Source organism: Haliotis rubra, unplaced genomic scaffold (assembly GCF_003918875.1).
Source record: "Haliotis rubra isolate DU_JTF1 unplaced genomic scaffold, ASM391887v1 Scf1175, whole genome shotgun sequence".
NCBI lineage: Eukaryota > Metazoa > Mollusca > Gastropoda > Lepetellida > Haliotidae > Haliotis > Haliotis rubra.
The window spans coordinates 240,133-258,503 of NW_025765087.1; the positions used below are offsets into that span (position 1 = coordinate 240,133).

Below are 18,371 nucleotides of genomic sequence, written 5' to 3' on the forward strand. Positions count from 1 at the left end.
CCAACCTACCAACACTTGTCACCTCGAGAAATTGCGATTTATTATTACGTCTTCCTCGTTCTGATGATTTTAAATACTTCTGTCAACTATAGAACAAAACTAGATCTCGCTCGAAAAGTTATGTAACAAATGGAAAAGCAAAATAGATCACAGTATTTCACAAGAGCATAATGTTAACCTGACTTGAGTTGAGTTTGGGTTTTACGTCACATCGTCATTATTCCAGCCTTATAGTGACGAGATCAAGTCTACAATCCTTCGAAATCATCTTATTGACAACCCCATCCGAAACTCTCAACACAGATTGCTTCGTCGAATCATTCCAACTAAATCTCTTCGCTATAAGATCATGCAAAGTGATGATCAACGTTGTTTTTTCTTTTGTGAACATGAACATGAAATCATTGAACACTAATTTTTGCTATTGCTGTAAAATGCAGTTTCTGATTGACAGTTTTCTGAGTTGGTTCGAAATTGAAACCAGTCGTAATATTGAACTGTTTATTTCTTCTGGGTGACCCCAATGATAGCTTTCTTGCCACTCACTACCTATTCACTATCAATAAAAAAACATTTACAAATGTAAATGCATGCAGAAAGAATTAAATATTCACTATCTCCCAAAAGCGATAAAGCTCCCTTATGATGTTGAAAATATATATTTGGTAAAAATATATTTGAGAAGATGGGCTGTCTGTTTCAACAATTAAACATGCCTTCTTCTTTCTGTCTCCTCTTTAACCGCCACCACCCTCTCTCTCTCTCTCTCTCTCTCTCTCTCTCTCTGTATCGCCTTTATTTTAGTACATATAATATGCAACACATGATGGATGTGCCACATTATTATGTAATAAGACCTCTCACCACGTATAGTTGTAGTGGATTGTAAAATCGTGGCACCTACTACGTCTCCTTCGGCTCATGATGAAAGCAAGGAATTCCACAGCTATTTTAAGCATGTCAAGATTGTTGGACAGATCTGAAATTTGAGGTTGATTTTGTTGATGGTGATGTAAAGTGATAGGAGTAAACCAGGTGAAGTCCTTCACCAAGTCTGCTCAGAGTCGGTCATGTGTGGAGAAGCTTTTTGAGAAGCCATTGCATCGTGTATACAGGCAGTGTGTGGAACAGAATAGCAATCCCACCGACTCCTTCGCCTTGATGAAGTCAGCTGGTTTTAAATGTGAAAGTCAGGGCTTATTTTTTGCTGCCCAAGACTAGTCACTTCCCACTCGCAATCGCCAGAGGGTGTTTCTTAAACAAAACATTAACAAGAAATGTCGGCTATGTAATGAATTTAGAGAGACTGTCCAACACCTTGTCAGTGGATGCCCTTCCTTGGCACAAACAACATATCTTAAAAGACATGATGGCATGGCTCGCTGATTCTACTACCGTCTCCGCCATGCCTGTGGCTTTGACTCTGAGGTCCATCCATGGTACGACCTTGAAAATGTCCAGGACGTTATGGAAAATGATGCTTTTAAACTCCAATGGAATAGGCCCCTATACAGCCCCAGAACGAACCTGATCTTGTCCTTTTTTGCAAAAAGCCCTTGAATATATTGATATAATTGAATTTTCTGTCCCTCCTGACAGCAACGTGATTGGCAAGATTCACGAAAAGCGTGCTAAAAATGCGGACTTCACCTTTGAAATGTCTCACCTGCATCACTCTGTCGTCAGACTCCCCATTGTTCTTGGTGTCCTTGGTTTGGTACCTCCTGATCTCTTGGCGCACCGGGAGCACAGCCCTTTTGGCACTCTGGGTAATGCAGAAGGCTGCAGTGTCGGGGAGTCTACATATTCTCCGGACAGTTCTTCGTGGGTTTGACTAGGCAGCGTTTCCTGGGAGAAGTCCCATTCGCTGTCTGGGCTGCGTGTAGAGGAGACAAGGGCCCTGAGCTGATGATGAGCCTTACCAACCTGACTGTGCCAGGATCACCCGAATCCACTCTGCTGCATACTATCTTTAATCTGTAACACATAATAACAAACAAAAATAATTAAAAAATGGCGTTTCACTTGGTGTATTTGAATACAGAGCAGGTTCCTTGAAAGCGAAAAGGTCATTCATGTAAATTTGAATGTCAAGCTCAACTGACGTTTATGGAAGACACAGCAAATGGCAATACTTTCGACATGGCGTAGATAGCTCCTTTCGGTAGCTGAAAGAAGATTGATAGCAAATTGAAAGGTCCGAGCATGACATATGAAAGCAACAGGAGCAGACACCTTACGTGAGTAACTAAACATAATATTCTATAATAGACATAAACTAGATTTAAAAATGAAAACAAAAACATATTTAAAACTGAAAAAAAAATCAGCTTGGGTTCAAACCTTTAAGTGTTTAAGGTCAAACACAACAAAACACGTCTCATAGAACACCATTAAAACACCCTACTCGAGACATTTTATTCTTTTTTTCTACATTTAATAATTTTATGATAAATGAGACATTCGAGAAATGTGGAACAGGACTCTTGCAAAAGCTCCACAATACAATTGCTTAGCTCAAATTAAATAAATTCCTCACATTCTTCAAAAACTCTCTACAGTATATTATGATGCGAAATTTGCCGACACATCTGATAAAATTGAGCTTCGAGCTACAACTAATTATTCTATTTTGTCTTGGCAGTTCCTCCAACAAATATCCTTGTTTGTTGTTAGTCCCGTTTAGTCATACCATCATGTTGTCTTTGTTAATCCCTGTTAGGTGTGTATGAGTCTCTTCTGTGATCAGTGACTTCCACACACTCTTGACTATAATCAGATTCCATTTGGTCTGAAGGTAAAAGTAGCTGTGAAAAGCATATGTATAAATCCAGATGTAGCTGACTAGTCACGCGACATTCCACGGATGCCTTGTGGGACTTTGGACACAGGATTAGTAAGCGAACCATGTTCTGTCACTTTTAAATTGTGGGTCGATCTGGAACATTTTTTCTGTCGAAACAGTTAAACTAATGTTTCCACCAGTGATGTTAGCAGAGGAGTAAAGCAACTGCCAACCAAACCTTTGATCTTTTAGCGAAGCATCTTAGAATATGCTATCAAAGCATAATTAAAATCAGATGTAAAAGCGTAAGATGGATATTCCGATTGAGAAATGCTGGGCAGTATTTTATTTGGTTGTATATTGTTTAACGGCGCACTCAGCAATATTCCAGGTAGATGACGACAGTCTGTATATAAACGTGTCAGGACCAGACAATCCAGTGTTTGACATCATTTATTGCTGGTGAACTGTATTCGTCCCTACTCGTGTCTTACCGACCAATCTCCGGGGATACAAACACATAAAATGTGGATCCTTACACAACTTACACCATGAAATATCTTACTCGTGATAAGCGCATCTTTCCCCAGTACCATAGCAACAGGAATTGACTGAGACAGCAAGCCTCTTTCCTGGAAGTACACCTTCACGTTATTTTACGACTATGAGTTGTTGTAGCATATGTCCAGCGCCTTATCCGGCGAAATCACATATAGCCATGCGCAGTCTTGCATGAACTGGTGCATAATAGGAGTCACTATACTGCTGAGTTATTTTTGTGTAGCCTTGACACCAAAACCTGATTCAGCACCAAACACTGAACTGTCATCGCCCTGAATAATCTATAGATAGAGAACACACTCTAATCCCCCAAGTGCTTTACGGTTATGTGTAGATTTCGCATTTATGTATCAAATATTTCCTTTCCACTTATAGGTAAGCTGTTCACATATACTGGATGTATGATAACACAATGCCATTTAGAAAGTGGTCAAATGTAACATATGTTATACTTAGGATTACACTTATACAGATTCTAGTGCCTTTGTGTGCTGGGTTGAGTCACATCCGGGATTCGAACCCACACCCTCAGAGTCAGGCACCTAATCGACAGCACACAACAGTACTAGAATCTGTACTTTACTAAGAAAGTGCAATCTCAAATTTAACATATGTTGCATTTGACCAGTTTCTAAAGGGCATTGTGTTATCATAGCTTTCGGCCATGAGAGCCGTGCCAATTTACATTTATCAGATGGGTACACACAGTTCGCATTCTAGACTACCAGTTGTCCGACTTCCATTTTCGTAGAATTCGCGGTGGCTGAGCCGATTAGGCGGCTGATTTGTGAGCTGGCGATTAGGTGCCTGACTTTGAGGGTGTGGGTTCGAATCCCGGATGGAACTAGTACTTTACTAAGAAAGTGTAATCCCAAATATAACATATGTTACTGGATGTATATTGCGTTAATATTCTTTTTCATGAAGAGTGTATCAATTCTTGTCATTATATTATATACAGACGCGTTTTCACAGCTGTTTGATGTGTGTTCTGGACGATATGGTTGTGCGTGTTGTTTAACATCCTTATCATGTGTTAACAAGCAATATTACACACTTAGAGTTTGGAGATTACGCCGCTTTCAGCAATATTCCAGCAATATCCTGCGGGGGACACCTGAAATGGGCTTCACACGTTTCGCCCATGTGGGGAATCAAACCTGGTCACGCGAACGCTTGAACCACTGGGCTACTCCTAACGCCCCAAACAACATCAGAAGGATTCTCACAACGAACACTGGCAAGGTGAAAATAATTGCTGTTGTAAGACCTTATGCCTTTTGACGTACGAACAAACAAATAAAAAACCCAAAACAAAACAAAAAAACTAACCCCCCAAAAAGGATGAAAGAAAGGAAAATAACAAAGATGACAATGAACAAAGCTGAAACGTGCCGGTTGAGAGAGTCGACAACTGTTAGACCACAATACCTCTGTAGAGGACACATGCTACTCTGATAAACAAGCATGAATTACTAAGTTATTCATCATTTGTGCTTTGTGCGGACATATCTCGTTACCACGTCACACATGCTACGCTCTTGTTCTGGATTAAATACACAGGTTTTCATGATCTACGTTTACATCGTATGTTCAGAAGGGTGGAAATCTGGTCTGACTGAATGCTTGGTACGTCAAGCCATGAAAGAGAACTGGGACATTCTGTAGGTAAAATCAGTACGCTGTCGGATATCTGGGTACATGTATTGAAACACCACCAAATGCTACTGTAATCATTGACTTGATACAGTAACAATACAAACTCTGATTTGCAATTCATACATAAAAAAAATACTTGGAAAATAATACCCAGTCTTGACAATCCTCAGATTACATTTGGCGTAAAGGTCAAAATAGCTGTTGTAAGTATATAAAAGAACCAGTGAATATCTGTGATGACACAAGGTGTTCGCGAGTTTATAAGCAGCAGCACCCGCCATTCATACCCGACGCTGCATACAAGTACTAAAGCAGCATGAATAAATGTTTGTTTTATGAAGAAAGCAGCGCTTTAACTTACGAAACAAGTAACACTGGGGATCCAAGTATTTTGTTCTGGAGCAGCAACCCATGCTTCTTGACAAATGAGATCGGGCGGTCAAGCTCGCTTACTTGGTTGACACATGTTATCATATCAAAACTGCGTAGAACGATGCTCATGCTGTTGATCACTAGATTGTTCGATTTTTCACAGACGTTCACCATATAGCTTGAATAATGCTGAGAGCGGCGTTAACAACAAAGTGAGTGAGTGAGTTAAAATATAATTTAATATTTCAGCCACATAGTGACGAGAAGTGTTTTACATAAACAATAAATTTAGGTTGCTAAATAAACAGTCATCGAAGGACTGTAAAATAACTAGAGTATCACAGATGGTGTCTAAAACTAGCATGTACATGTAAAACCATTTCATTTATGAAGACAATACAATATAAAAACGAGGTCGCCAACAACTGAAGGTAGTTCACGGGGACTTACAGTGCTTAAACAACAAAGGAACAAAAAGCGTGTTCTTGTTTCTATAACTATGTTTTACTTTAATATAAAGCCAGCTTGGGACATCCTATCTTGGAAATCCCCAAACAGTAGAAATACGGCCTAGCAATAACACTGAAGGATAGCCAAGCCTGCCCGTCCATTGATCACACCAGTTGCAGACCCTGAACGGGTTTCTTATCCTCAAGACTAAAATGTTTGTCCGCATGCCTATTGTAACTATCTTAAGCCGTCTAACCTTTCCTCACGCGTGGAACATGATCGGTACGCCAGCGTCAAACGCCACCCGTTAGGTTAGCCGAAATAGGGCAGGAACTGCAAGACCAGATGACAAGACTCCCTGAAACTGTCATCGGGAGATTTGTTACCCAGGTTTTTACGGAATAACAAGTTTTAACCTTTAAGATAGAATTGAGAATCCCCTATGTCAATGATCAGTCAGTACAGTCCCCAGTCATGCCACAAATTTAGCGCCTAAAACAGCCATTAACTATCTTCATTATTGTCAAATCGAAGAAAATGTTAAAGTAATGATTTATCAGGTTGATCAGCTTTCTATTTCAGGATGTTCTCAAAAACGGGGGTTTGTTTTGTTTTAAACATATTTTATTCATTCAAGAAAGGGTTTGGGCACAAGTTATCCAACTTAGAAAAGCCCCTCCGGATAATTATACAATTCTTCTTGCAACAAAAGTACACAAGTGACAGACATAGGCTAGGCTATGTACAACAGATGTTAACTGAGACAGCGTTTTGTTTGAGATATATAGATATGTACATATTTGAAAACATTCTGGTTTTCAGTGATTGAGAGAACTGCATTTCCATGTAAGATAAGATTATATCAATCAGTGTTCTATTTTTTGACAATATGTCCTAAAGATTTTAACAGTTTATGCCTTTGAATAGTATACAATGGACATTCAAGGAAGTAATGGAAAACATTCTCACATCAATGGCCACATTGACATGATGCATCATTTTTCACATTTATTCTATATAAATCATAATTAAGTGTACTCGTCATATATCTTAATCTAGTGTGCATAACATTGAACTTCCTTATTCTATATGAATAATATATAGGTGCGCATTTTTCCTTCACGTGGATATAGGATATAAACGATGCAACAGAGTCGCAATTTCTAATAGCTAAGGGAATATTATTCCACACTTTAACTATTGATGGAATAAGAGATGACGTTGAGTACCTCAGTCTTGTATATGGAGTTATTGGAGTTTCTTAACTCATAACTTGTCTGGTTGCCTACTACAGGTGGGAGTAAATTGACCTGATTGACTTTTATAACATAATGTTAATTTGCGTCTTCTCCTTCTCTCAGAAAGTGAATCCCATCCCGTTTCATAATACAATGAACTGGAAGATGCATATCTAGGAAGACCAGTAACTATGCGAGCTGCTTTTTTCTAATCTATTAGCTTGTTCAGTCAAACATCCATCCCATACCTCCCATGCGTACTAAAGGTGTGGCCTTTTAAATACAGTATATATTTTCGCTAGTGTTGTTCTGTTTAGTAGGAACTTTAATTTCCGAAATGCTCCAATCATTTTAGATGTCTTTTTGATAATGTTCCAATATGATGATGCCAACTCCCGTTAGACGTGAAGATTAAACCCAGATGTTTACGAAAATCGACTGTTTTTATATTGCGGTTTTCAAACTTCAAATTAATGTCTTTTCGGCCATCTTTCAAGTAAATAATACAGCTTCAGTTTTTTCCTGGTTGTAAGAAATTAACCAGACCTTTGCCCAATCGCATAATATTTCTAGATTTTCATTCATGGCTCTTTCCATCACTTGTTTGTCCTTTGATAAAGTTCCCAGTGAAATATCGTCAGCGAAAAGCCGTGTTATACAATGTAGCTTATCGGTTATCTCATTTACATACACAATACAAAGAAATGGGCCTAAAACCTATCCCCTGGGAACTCCTACTTTCAACACCATAGGCTTGGATAACGACCCGTTAACAAACACTGATTGATTGCAATCACTTACATAACTATTAAACCAATCAAGGAATTTTGCACTGACGGGGGTCACACTGCTGAAACATATTTTGTATAGTCTATTTGGTACACATCACATGCTCAGTATACAGTTTTCAATTGGTGGAGACATTTGGGCGCCTTGCGACCCTCTGGTTTATGTAAGGGCTGGTGTGGTCATTGACAACCCACCATCGGACCTGAAACATTCTCCAGTCACAAAGGCTGCTTTCTCTGAGGCTAGGAAGGCAACAATGTGGCCAATTTCTTCTACGGTACCCAACCGACCAACTGGCGTTGCTTTAGTCACGGCACTCTCCATCTGGAATATTGTGAGCGAATGAAACAATGTCATTTATTTATCCTGTTGGGCTGGCTCTTTTCGAAAACCAAGCTGGTTTACATTCATTACGAGACCGGTGAAGATTCGGGTTAGAATTGGTATTCAGCACCCCATGCGTGTCGTGGCGACTAGATCGTTGCTCATGATGTTGATCACTGGATTGTCTGGTCAAGACTTAATTACATGTATTTAGGGACCGCAGCCATATAGCTGGAATATTGCTGAGTGTGACGTTAAACAACAATAAACCATTACGAGAATTCTGGATTAAATGATATGTTGGCTATGCATGAATGGCACCTGGGTGACAATTGTACATCAAAGTTGCTCATGTTATTAATTCTTGGTTTCCCCTCCAAATATGGTAGCATAAATATAATTACCTTGGCCAAATCTTCTTTCGATAAGTTGCGAGATAATATTTGAGTGGGTATGTAACCTGGGCTGAAACAGTGAAAACAACATCGTGAATAGAACAATCGTGCCAAATACAACAATAACAAAAGACAACACATCTGACAGCAAATACAAACACAATCAACTGTAATAATGAATATATGAGTCACAGGGATAGTGTTTACCTTCGTGTAACCAGAAGGCCACATGATGTGCTGATTTACTGGTTTTGTTATAGAACTACTTCCTGTTTGTCAGTTCCAACTTCCTGCTTCGTGTGCTGCACCTGTGCATTTATGGAGTGATCGATACTCTAAAGTTTTAAGTCTTGTGAGGTTTCTGGTTAAACAGTCGACAGTATTGACTGCCCCTGAATAAATACTATACTCAACAAATGAAAATATATGTGAAAACAGACATGGTAAATATTAGTCTGATCATTGTATAGATAATAAACTAAACGGAACTTTAATGAATCAAAGTGAAAACGTTTCCATCTATGTTTAATATCAATCTCCTAAACAGCATGCATACACCGAATATGCACGGACTAAAACAAGTCAACAGTACTTTCTATATAAGTATAACCTTTCTTTGTGTACTTACTTGACTGCATTCACGCGTACTCCGAGTGAAACCATTTCTGTAGAAAGAAATTAAGCTGTTTATTTGCTTGTTGGTAAAGCTACTTAGTAATATTTTATTAAACAGTTGTCTTCTGTGACAGGTATAGCTCCTTTTGAGCCAAGTCTAACTCGGAGGTCCTGTTGGATAAAATAACGTGCTTCATATTCATGCTAAATCTTTTCATCTTTTGTGTTTAAGAAATGTTTTTTGTGCCAATACGTTATTACATATCAAATCACTGATTTGGTTTAAAGCTACATTGTACTCTCATATTTCAGAAGTTCAGTTTCTGCACAATGTCAAGAGAAATCCTAGTATCAGATAGTTTCCCCCATACAAATGAAATCGTATGACCTTTTAACTGTCCATCACTCCTGTCTATGTAGAGAATCTTTTCAAGTATAATGGATGTAAAGATGGTTTTGAAGTAGCAGTTACAAAGTGAAATGCGTAGCCCATATCACGGCGTATGTTTTCTTTGCCTTAACTAGATTACAAATAATGGAGATGAAGCATTATACTAGGTGTAGTTATACATACAGCGTGTTGTTTCGTAGTCAAAATTTGAATGCTCGATTACAACCGACGATGATCAGATGCTTCATCAATAAAGGTCTGCACAGCACATGCGTGGGCAACACATGGTTTTCAGAAACGTTTTGTATTTTTACCATGTGCAAGGTATCTTGTGAATGTGTCCAAGGCCGCCTTTGACATGACGTAGATACCCACTCCCGGAACCTGCACGAGAGGAAAGATTGGTAAGTTGAATGGTCTTTACATGACAGATGAAAGTAACAGATGCAGATTGTTTACTCAAGTTCATACAGATATCTAAAACGATGAAGTAGTATAAGGTTTGCTTTGGGAGCCATCAAGATAAGGGAATATAATGACCCCTAATGTGCTGTTCATTTATTTCTTAAACCTGAGAAAATCAGATTGGATCTGAGACATTTTTCTGTTTAGTTTTCAAGATGACAATAACTGAACACCTGAAATCACCCTCTCCAACAAGGTATAACTTTACCATGTATATTCATGGGGTGTTGATAGAAAACAGGGTACACAGTGGACACAAACATCAAACCATGTGACTTGCCAAAAGAGACACCACAAAGGTGGCATGCAGGTGAATAACGTTCCCTCGCTTTCTTTTGAATCTCTCAATAACAAAAGAGAGGAAACTTAAATTGCCACAACCTATTCTTCCTTTACTCACATGTGTGTGATAAGCGTGGCCTATTCTTAAATACATTGACTGGGTTTGGAGGGGGTTTGTATTACAAGTAATGAATCATTCTTGTATTTTGTCAACATCAAACTTACAATTGTACTCGTGCCGCAGGTTGAAATATTAACCACACATCCTGAAACAAAAAAGATTTGTTAAACCATATAACGTAAAGCGTACTCATGGTAAAGCTATCCACACTCACTCAAATACAAGTACATGTAAGTACCTTTAGATTCAATCAAATGCGGTGCAACTAACTGTGTCAAAAACACAGGTGTCTCCACGTGAATGGCCATGATTCTGTCGTACAGCTCTTTGGTCACTGATTGCAGCGGACTTGCACCTTCGATCCCAGCATTGTTCACCTAAACACGGACAAAAGATAACACAATTGTTTGTTGATTTGTTCAACATCCAGTAATGTGAGGACAACATGTACACATTCCAGAGAATCTTGTGATTCAGCAACAATTATGATATGGTATCCACCAGTTATCAAATGAACATCCGATGTCTTGAGTGGCCTCATCCACCTATGGATTGGCCTAGTGGTTCCAACATTGGTACAGATCTAGATCAGGATCCCAGATCTCGGCTTGTCCGTGGTGATACTGCCATAATATATACACATTGTAACAAAAGCATGTTGAACTTAATGGATTCTCCGTGTAATTGGTGTAATAGTTTTAATTATTTTACTCACGGAGGGAAAAAAGTTTAGGGACATGCTCTAACATTGTTTTATGATCAGTCACTTCGTGTGGGTTACGACATTTGAAGGATGGATCTGTAATGAAGCCAAATTTGTAAAGAAGGTTTACTATAGCTACTAGCTGCACGACGTATTTGCATATGTAAGTTTTCCAATACCATCAGAATAGTAAGGAGGAACTGAGATTAAATGTGTCCATGCTCGATTTGAATTTCGATATTGAAACACACATTCTTACATCTCAAAATAATCTCCATCTTTTCGGAATTTCATTGGGAAAAAAACGCATGAAAATGTTTATTGTTCTTTTAGACATAAATCTTAATGGTTACTTCGTGTATGTAAAGATGACTTAGTTGAAAGAGTGGTCAGATTGGTGCTTGCATCTCGTAGAAACCCTACTTCGTGGACCGATGTGCACAACATCACGCACTGGATGTTTTTTTATCCTACCACTGTTTATGAGCCACTGTGAAATTGATGGACTCCATCGCGATTACAAGACAAAACACCACCAATTTCAAACAATAAATTCAGATGGACGTGTCTGGTTCCGGATTATTCAAAACCTGAAATGTTCCATTTTTTCTTTCTGATAGTACAGAAGGTGCTCGTGAGAGAACAAACGACTAATTCTGGTGCTTGCGTTCTTCAGTTCTTTCTTTATTCCAATTGGATATACAAGTTTGTGTTTTGTATGAGTTCAAAGGCATAATTCGACTTGTTTTTCCCGTTTTGGAACACAGCGTTGTGTTTGTGTTTTTCATCTAAGGTTACTAAGCCAGATAACTACTAGCAAAAATAATATTTTCGAAAACTAATGGTTGAATGAAACGAAATTCTTCGTATATTTAACAGAAAGGTATGCATGCATATGTCCTTCCAACCCTTCTAAAGTAGTTCCATGTACTCACAAGAATGTCTATTTTCCCGAACTTCTTCCTGGTTGCTTCCACCAGAGTCTTTCTGAAAGCATCCTGTGTAATGTCGCCCACGTTTGTGAGAACATCCTAAAACAGAACGTTAACACACGATTGTAAATCATTCCATCTATATGAATGTGAATTTTATTTTATTTACCAGTGAGGAAGATGAGCTATTAATTGGTTAAGGCATTAACTTTGCAACACGATTTGAAACGTACCTGTATATCGTTGTACGCGGTCAAGGCACACCTGAAGGGCACGACTCAAAAGGACACGCAATCAATCATGACGCATGGGACAGAACGGACCATGTGTTTATAAATGGATGGGCATAGAATTAAATGAATGAAAACGCATGTGGCCGTGTCTAGCAACTCAAGAGTTCTCTATTGATTTCTATTTACGTTAGATGCTTCCGTCTTGCACTTCTTAACCACTCCCTCCAAACCCTTCTGGTTCCTGCCTGTCAATGAGAGTTTGGCGCCTTCTCTCGCAAACACTGCTGCAATTCCTGCTCCAATTCCTGAACTGGAACCTGAAAGAAAGAATGTGTGGACTGACATCAACTACTTCCCAATTGCAAGCATTTGATTGTATGTGTGTGTGTGTGTGTGTGTGTGTGTGTGTGTGTGTGTGTGTGTGTGTGATTGTCACAATAAACATCAGCAGCAGCCATGAAAATGGCAACGGCACGGATACAACAATCAGGCATAGCAACTGCCTCGCACACGATACCAGCATCAGAGTGGCGCATATCATCTGCACATGGAGCTTCAGCAGTACATAAGAACCAACAGCAACTTCAGCACCAAGTATCCCCAAGAAAACAGTATCCCCAAGAAAACAGTTTCCCCAAGAAAACAGTTTCCCCAAGAAAATCAGCACCACAAACAACTTCAACAGACAAACCAACAACCTGAAATGAACATTAGCGACGGCCTCAGAACCAACACCAGAAAAAGCTTCACATACACAACAAAAAGTACAGACAAAATATAAGCAGAACCACAAACACCAACAGAATCCAACAAACGTTCAAGTCACCACAACCATATATCAAGAAAGCCCTGCAACAACACCTAGAAATCACATTAGGAGCACGTCAAACTGCAGCAGTAGGCCGACAAACATAAACACCAGCACCACTACCAGCATAGCTACAACAAGCAGCAGCAGCCCGACCTACATCAGCTCCAGCACCACAACCAGCATCGTTACAACAAGCAGTAGCAGCCCGACCTACATCAGCTCCAGCACCACAACCAGCATCGCTACAACAAGCAGCAGCAGCCCGACCTATATCAGCTCCAGAACCACTAACAGCATCGCTAAATCAAGCAGCAGCAGCCCGACCTACATCAGCTCAAGTACCACTACCAGCATCGCTACAACAAGCAGCAGCCCGACCTATATCAGCTCCAGAACCACTACCGGCATCGCTACAACAAGCAGCAGCCCGACCTACATCAGCTCCAGTACCACTACCAGCATCGCCACAACAAGAAGCAGCAGCCCGACAAACATCAGCTCCAGCACCACAACCAGCATCGCTACAACCAGAAGCAGCAGTCCGACCTACATCAGCTCCAGTACCACTACCAGCATTGCTACATCAAGCAGCGGCAGCCCGACCTGCATCAGCTCCAGTACCACTACCAGCATCGCTACAACAAGCAGCAGCAGCCCGACCTATATCAGCTCCAGTACCACTACCAGCATCGCTACAACAAGCAGCAGCAGCCCGACCTATATCAGCTCCAGTACCACTACCAGCATCGCTACATCAAGCAGCGGCAGCCCGACCGACGTCAGCTCCAGTACCACTACCAGCATCGCTACATCAAGCAGCAGCAGCCCGACCTATATCAGCTCCAGTACCACTACCAGCATCGCTACATCAAGCAGCGGCAGCCCGACCTGCATCAGCTCCAGTACCACTACCAGCATCGCTAAATCAAGCAGCAGCAGCCCGACCTACATCAGCTCAAGTACCACTACCAGCATCGCTACAACAAGCAGCAGCAGCCCGACCTACATCAGCTCCAGTACCACTACCAGCATCGCTACAACCAGAAGCAGCCCGACCTATATCAGCTCCAGAACCACTACCGGCATCGCTACAACAAGCAGCAGCCCGACCTACATCAGCTCCAGTACCACTACCAGCATCGCCACAACAAGCAGCAGCAGCCCGACAAACATCAGCTCCAGCACCACAACCAGCATCGCTACAACCAGAAGCAGCAGCCCGACCTACATCAGCTCCAGTACCACTACCAGCATCGCTACATCAAGCAGCGGCAGCCCGACCTATATCAGCTCCAGAACCACAACCAGCATCGCTACAACAAGCAGCAGCAGCCCGACCTATATCAGCTCCAGAACCACTACCAGCATCGCTAAATCAAGCAGCAGCAGCCCGACCTACATCAGCTCAAGTACCACTACCAGCATCGCTACAACAAGCAGCAGCAGCGCGACCTACATCAGATCGAGCAAAACTACCAGCATCACAACAACAGGCAGCAGCAGCCCGACCTACATCAGCTCCAGCACCACTACCAGCATCGCTACAACAAGCAGCAGCAGCCCGACCTACATCAGCTCCAGCAAAACTACCAGCATCACAACAACAGGCATCAGCAGCCCGACCTAAACCAGCTCCAGCACCACTACCAGCATCGCTACAAGGAGCAGCAGCAGCCCGACCTACATCAGCTCAAGCACCACAACCAGCATCACTGCAACAAGCAGCAGCAGCCCGACCTACATCAGCTCCAGTACCACAACCAGCATCGCTACAACAAGCAGCAGAAGCCAGACCTACATCAGCTCCAGTGCCACTACCAGCATCGCTACAACCAGAAGCAGCCCGACCTATATCAGCTCCAGAACCACTAACAGCATCGCTAAATCAAGCAGCAGCAGCCCGACCTACATCAGCTCCAGTACCACTACCAGCATCGCTACAACCAGAAGCAGCCCGACCTATATCAGCTCCAGAACCACTACCGGCATCGCTACAACAAGCAGCAGCCCGACCTACATCAGCTCCAGTACCACTACCAGCATCGACACAACAAGCTGCAGCAGCCCGACAAACATCAGCTCCAGCACCACAACCAGCATCGCTACAACCAGAAGCAGCAGCCCGACCTACATCAGCTCCAGTACCACTACCAGCATCGCTACAACAAGCAGCAGCAGCCCGACCTATATCAGCTCGAGAACCACTACCAGCATCGCTACATCAAGCAGCGGCAGCCCGACCTGCATCAGCTCCAGTACCACTACCAGCATCGCTACAACAAGCAGCAGCAGCCCGACCTATATCAGCTCGAGAACCACTACCAGCATCGCTACATCAAGCAGCGGCAGCCCGACCTGCATCAGCTCCAGTACCACTACCAGCATCGCTAAATCAAGCAGCAGCAGCCCGACCTACATCAGCTCAAGTACCACTACCAGCATCGCTACAACCAGAAGCAGCCCGACCTATATCAGCTCCAGAACCACTACCGGCATCGCTACAACAAGCAGCAGCCCGACCTACATCAGCTCCAGTACCACTACCAGAATCGCCACAACAAGCAGCAGCAGCCCGACAAACATCAGCTCCAGCACCACAACCAGCATCACTGCAGCAAGCAGCAGCAGCCCGACCTACATCAGCTCCAGTATCACTACCGGCATCGCTACAACAAGCAGCAGCAGCAACACACGGATCAGGAAATGCCCCATGAAATATAATTGTTTTAAACTGTTTGATAAGCTGTCCCAAGTGACAGTGGAGGGTGTCATTGAGTGTCTAGTGAGTTCTTATGGGCTATGATCGATGTATGTATCAACGTGTATGCTATCCACAAATCATGTTTTCATACGCACTTGGTATGTGGCAAATGCTGTGAGGTGTTTCGGAAGATTAAATGTTTCATTGGTGAACAAATGTCGCTGCGGCGCCACTTTGTCCTCGCAAATGTCACCATAGTCCCTTTAGAATAACCCTCTACCTCTCTTGGGGTACAACCAAGTACCAGAGACTAACCAACTCGTGATTTCAATGTCTTTTCAGCTGGAACAACACTTCTGTATAACAGGAATATTATTGCACTACCCGTTTTAATAGTTGCACTGTGCCTGAACTAGGTTATTTCCCCTTCCACTCAGTCTTTGCTGTAAAAGCTATGCTACCTATCAAATGTTTATAGACTCACTTAAAGCACTCACTATATGTTATGTATATATATATATACATATGGTTACATCGAAGATGGTAGTCTTGACTGTGGACTTTGTGTACCCCTCTGATAAGTGTTAATTGGCACGGCTCCCATGGTCGAAAGCTATGAAATACACAATGACATTTTAGAAAGTGGTCAAATGTAATATATGTTATATTTGGGATTACACTTTCTTAGTAAAAGTACTAGGATCTGTACTTTACTAAGAAAATGTAATCCCAAATATAACATATTGGAAGTAAGTAGAGTAGACTGTGCAATGCTTGCGTAAGCTTGACACCAAAACCTGATGCAGCACCTTACACTGTACGGTCACTTGCCTGAATCGTGTTGCCTATAAACAGGCAGTACAAATTGATCCTCAAGTGTGTGTAGATTTGGCGTATCAATGTATCATTTATCAAGGATTTCCTTTTCAACTTATATCTTAACCTGTTCATATATCTTAAATTCTGTCTGCGAAGGTCAGTAAAAGAACTAGAATATCACAGTTGGAGATTTAAAACTAGCGTACACATATATACCATTTATGACATTACAACAGGCTATAGATCGCCAGAAACTGAAGGTATATCACCATACTAGGGACCATGGTGACTTACAGTACCTGTGCTACCTGCATGGACCTTAGTTGGATTTGCACCATCCCCCCAGCCGCTGGCGATTGTAGGAACATGTAGCCGAAATTTACAATAACAAAGATACTACATTTTAAAAACAATCGGTTCGTTGAAATTTTACTTTGAAAGTTTTGGGACTTACGCATCCTCTCAGGAGGACAATATACTTTAACCCCCTTTGACGATACAGCTTCTAACAATCGCAGTTGCTAATTTATACTGCCATGTTAAAAGACCATGTACCTATTTACAAAACATGTCATTCAAAATTTCTCTTATAATTCTACTTTTTTAATAAATCAATAATTAAATGATAATTAACATTTTCAAAAAGATCCTTAATTGTTTTGACCTTAAGATTATTATCCCTTGTGATGGAAAAGTCACTGCGGTCAAGCAGGACATGCTTGACTGTGATTCTCTCATCACAAGGGATATAAAACGGAGAATCTTCAGCTTTGAGCAAATATTCATGAGTGTATCTAGCATGGCCTATATACGACATCGTCGGATAATGACCTCTTCAAATCTAGACAGACAACCCAAGTAGGTGTAACCGATATTTGGTTTTATTTCATGTAATATATTTATGCCTACTTGAGTGTCCCCCTTCTCTGCATTAGATCACGGATATAAGATCCAATGACAGCTTTGTAATGTATACACTACACGTCAAAAGAAACATTACCTTCCTACCTTTATGAATTACTTAAAAACTATTAAAGATATGTTAGAAGCTTAACAAGACAACTTTATGCAAATCACGAAAAATATTTCTCAAATGCATTCATATTTAGGTGAAACGCATCTTTTTCAGAAGAGTTAAATTGCCCTATTTTCGTCCATGCCGAAATAACCCAATAACAGTGATTTAGATGTCCCCAAAAAAGTTGAAATAAATTCTGCTTTGGCACAAAGATAAACCATTTAAAGTCACCATTTTTCAACTATTTTAAAACAAGAAAAACTGTTTTAGAGTGTGTAAAATTGTAAGATAATCATTCCTATTATTCCAGTCTTTTAAAACATTTTGTGCTATTTTGCATTAGTGAAAACAAGTAAAACGTGTTATGGTATTGTGAAAAAATGTTTAGGAATATGTTAAATTATCTTTGTTATCTTTGTTAACATTTTTGCTTGCAAAGTAACATTTTTCTATTTTCTGTTTACACATAGCAATATCAATCGCCAAAACGAAGCAACATTCAAGCAGTATTTGCATCCATTTCACATGTAGAATGATTCTATAGGGTATGAATAGAGCTTAGAATGCATGATATGATACAGTACGAGAAATAGGCCACGATTAACAGCTGAAGAGAGAGAGAAAGAGCCATTGGGATGGTGCAGATGGGGTCGACATACGATGTTGTTGCCAACGCCCTCGGATGCCAGCGTCTCACGGTTATAAGA

At 40.9% G+C, this 18,371-nt stretch overlaps 1 protein-coding gene across 6 annotated transcripts in view; it reads right to left on the reverse strand.

The window, feature by feature from the left end:
- LOC124258639 (uncharacterized oxidoreductase MexAM1_META1p0182-like) overlaps positions 1–18,371 on the reverse strand; it is a 36,595-nt gene that overhangs the window by 17,645 nt on the left and 579 nt on the right. For 3 of the 6 annotated variants that reach the window (XR_006893641.1, XR_006893640.1, XR_006893639.1), the window contains exons 2-9: positions 12,502–12,632; positions 12,086–12,181; positions 10,686–10,824; positions 10,552–10,592; positions 9,894–9,963; positions 9,202–9,238; positions 8,583–8,643; positions 8,049–8,178 (exon numbers count right to left, since the gene is read on the reverse strand). Coding sequence is in view for 3 of the 6 variants with exons in the window: in XM_046692713.1 (XP_046548669.1) it covers positions 8,014–8,178; positions 8,583–8,643; positions 9,202–9,238; positions 9,894–9,963; positions 10,552–10,592; positions 10,686–10,824; positions 12,086–12,181; positions 12,502–12,632 (740 nt within the window). In the remaining 3 variants the exon portion in view is untranslated. Of the gene's footprint in view, positions 1–7,398; positions 8,179–8,582; positions 8,644–9,201; positions 9,239–9,893; positions 9,964–10,551; positions 10,593–10,685; positions 10,825–12,085; positions 12,182–12,501; positions 12,633–18,371 lie in introns of those variants that run through there. The other 3 variants (XM_046692713.1, XM_046692729.1, XM_046692722.1) reach the window with 3 other exon arrangements.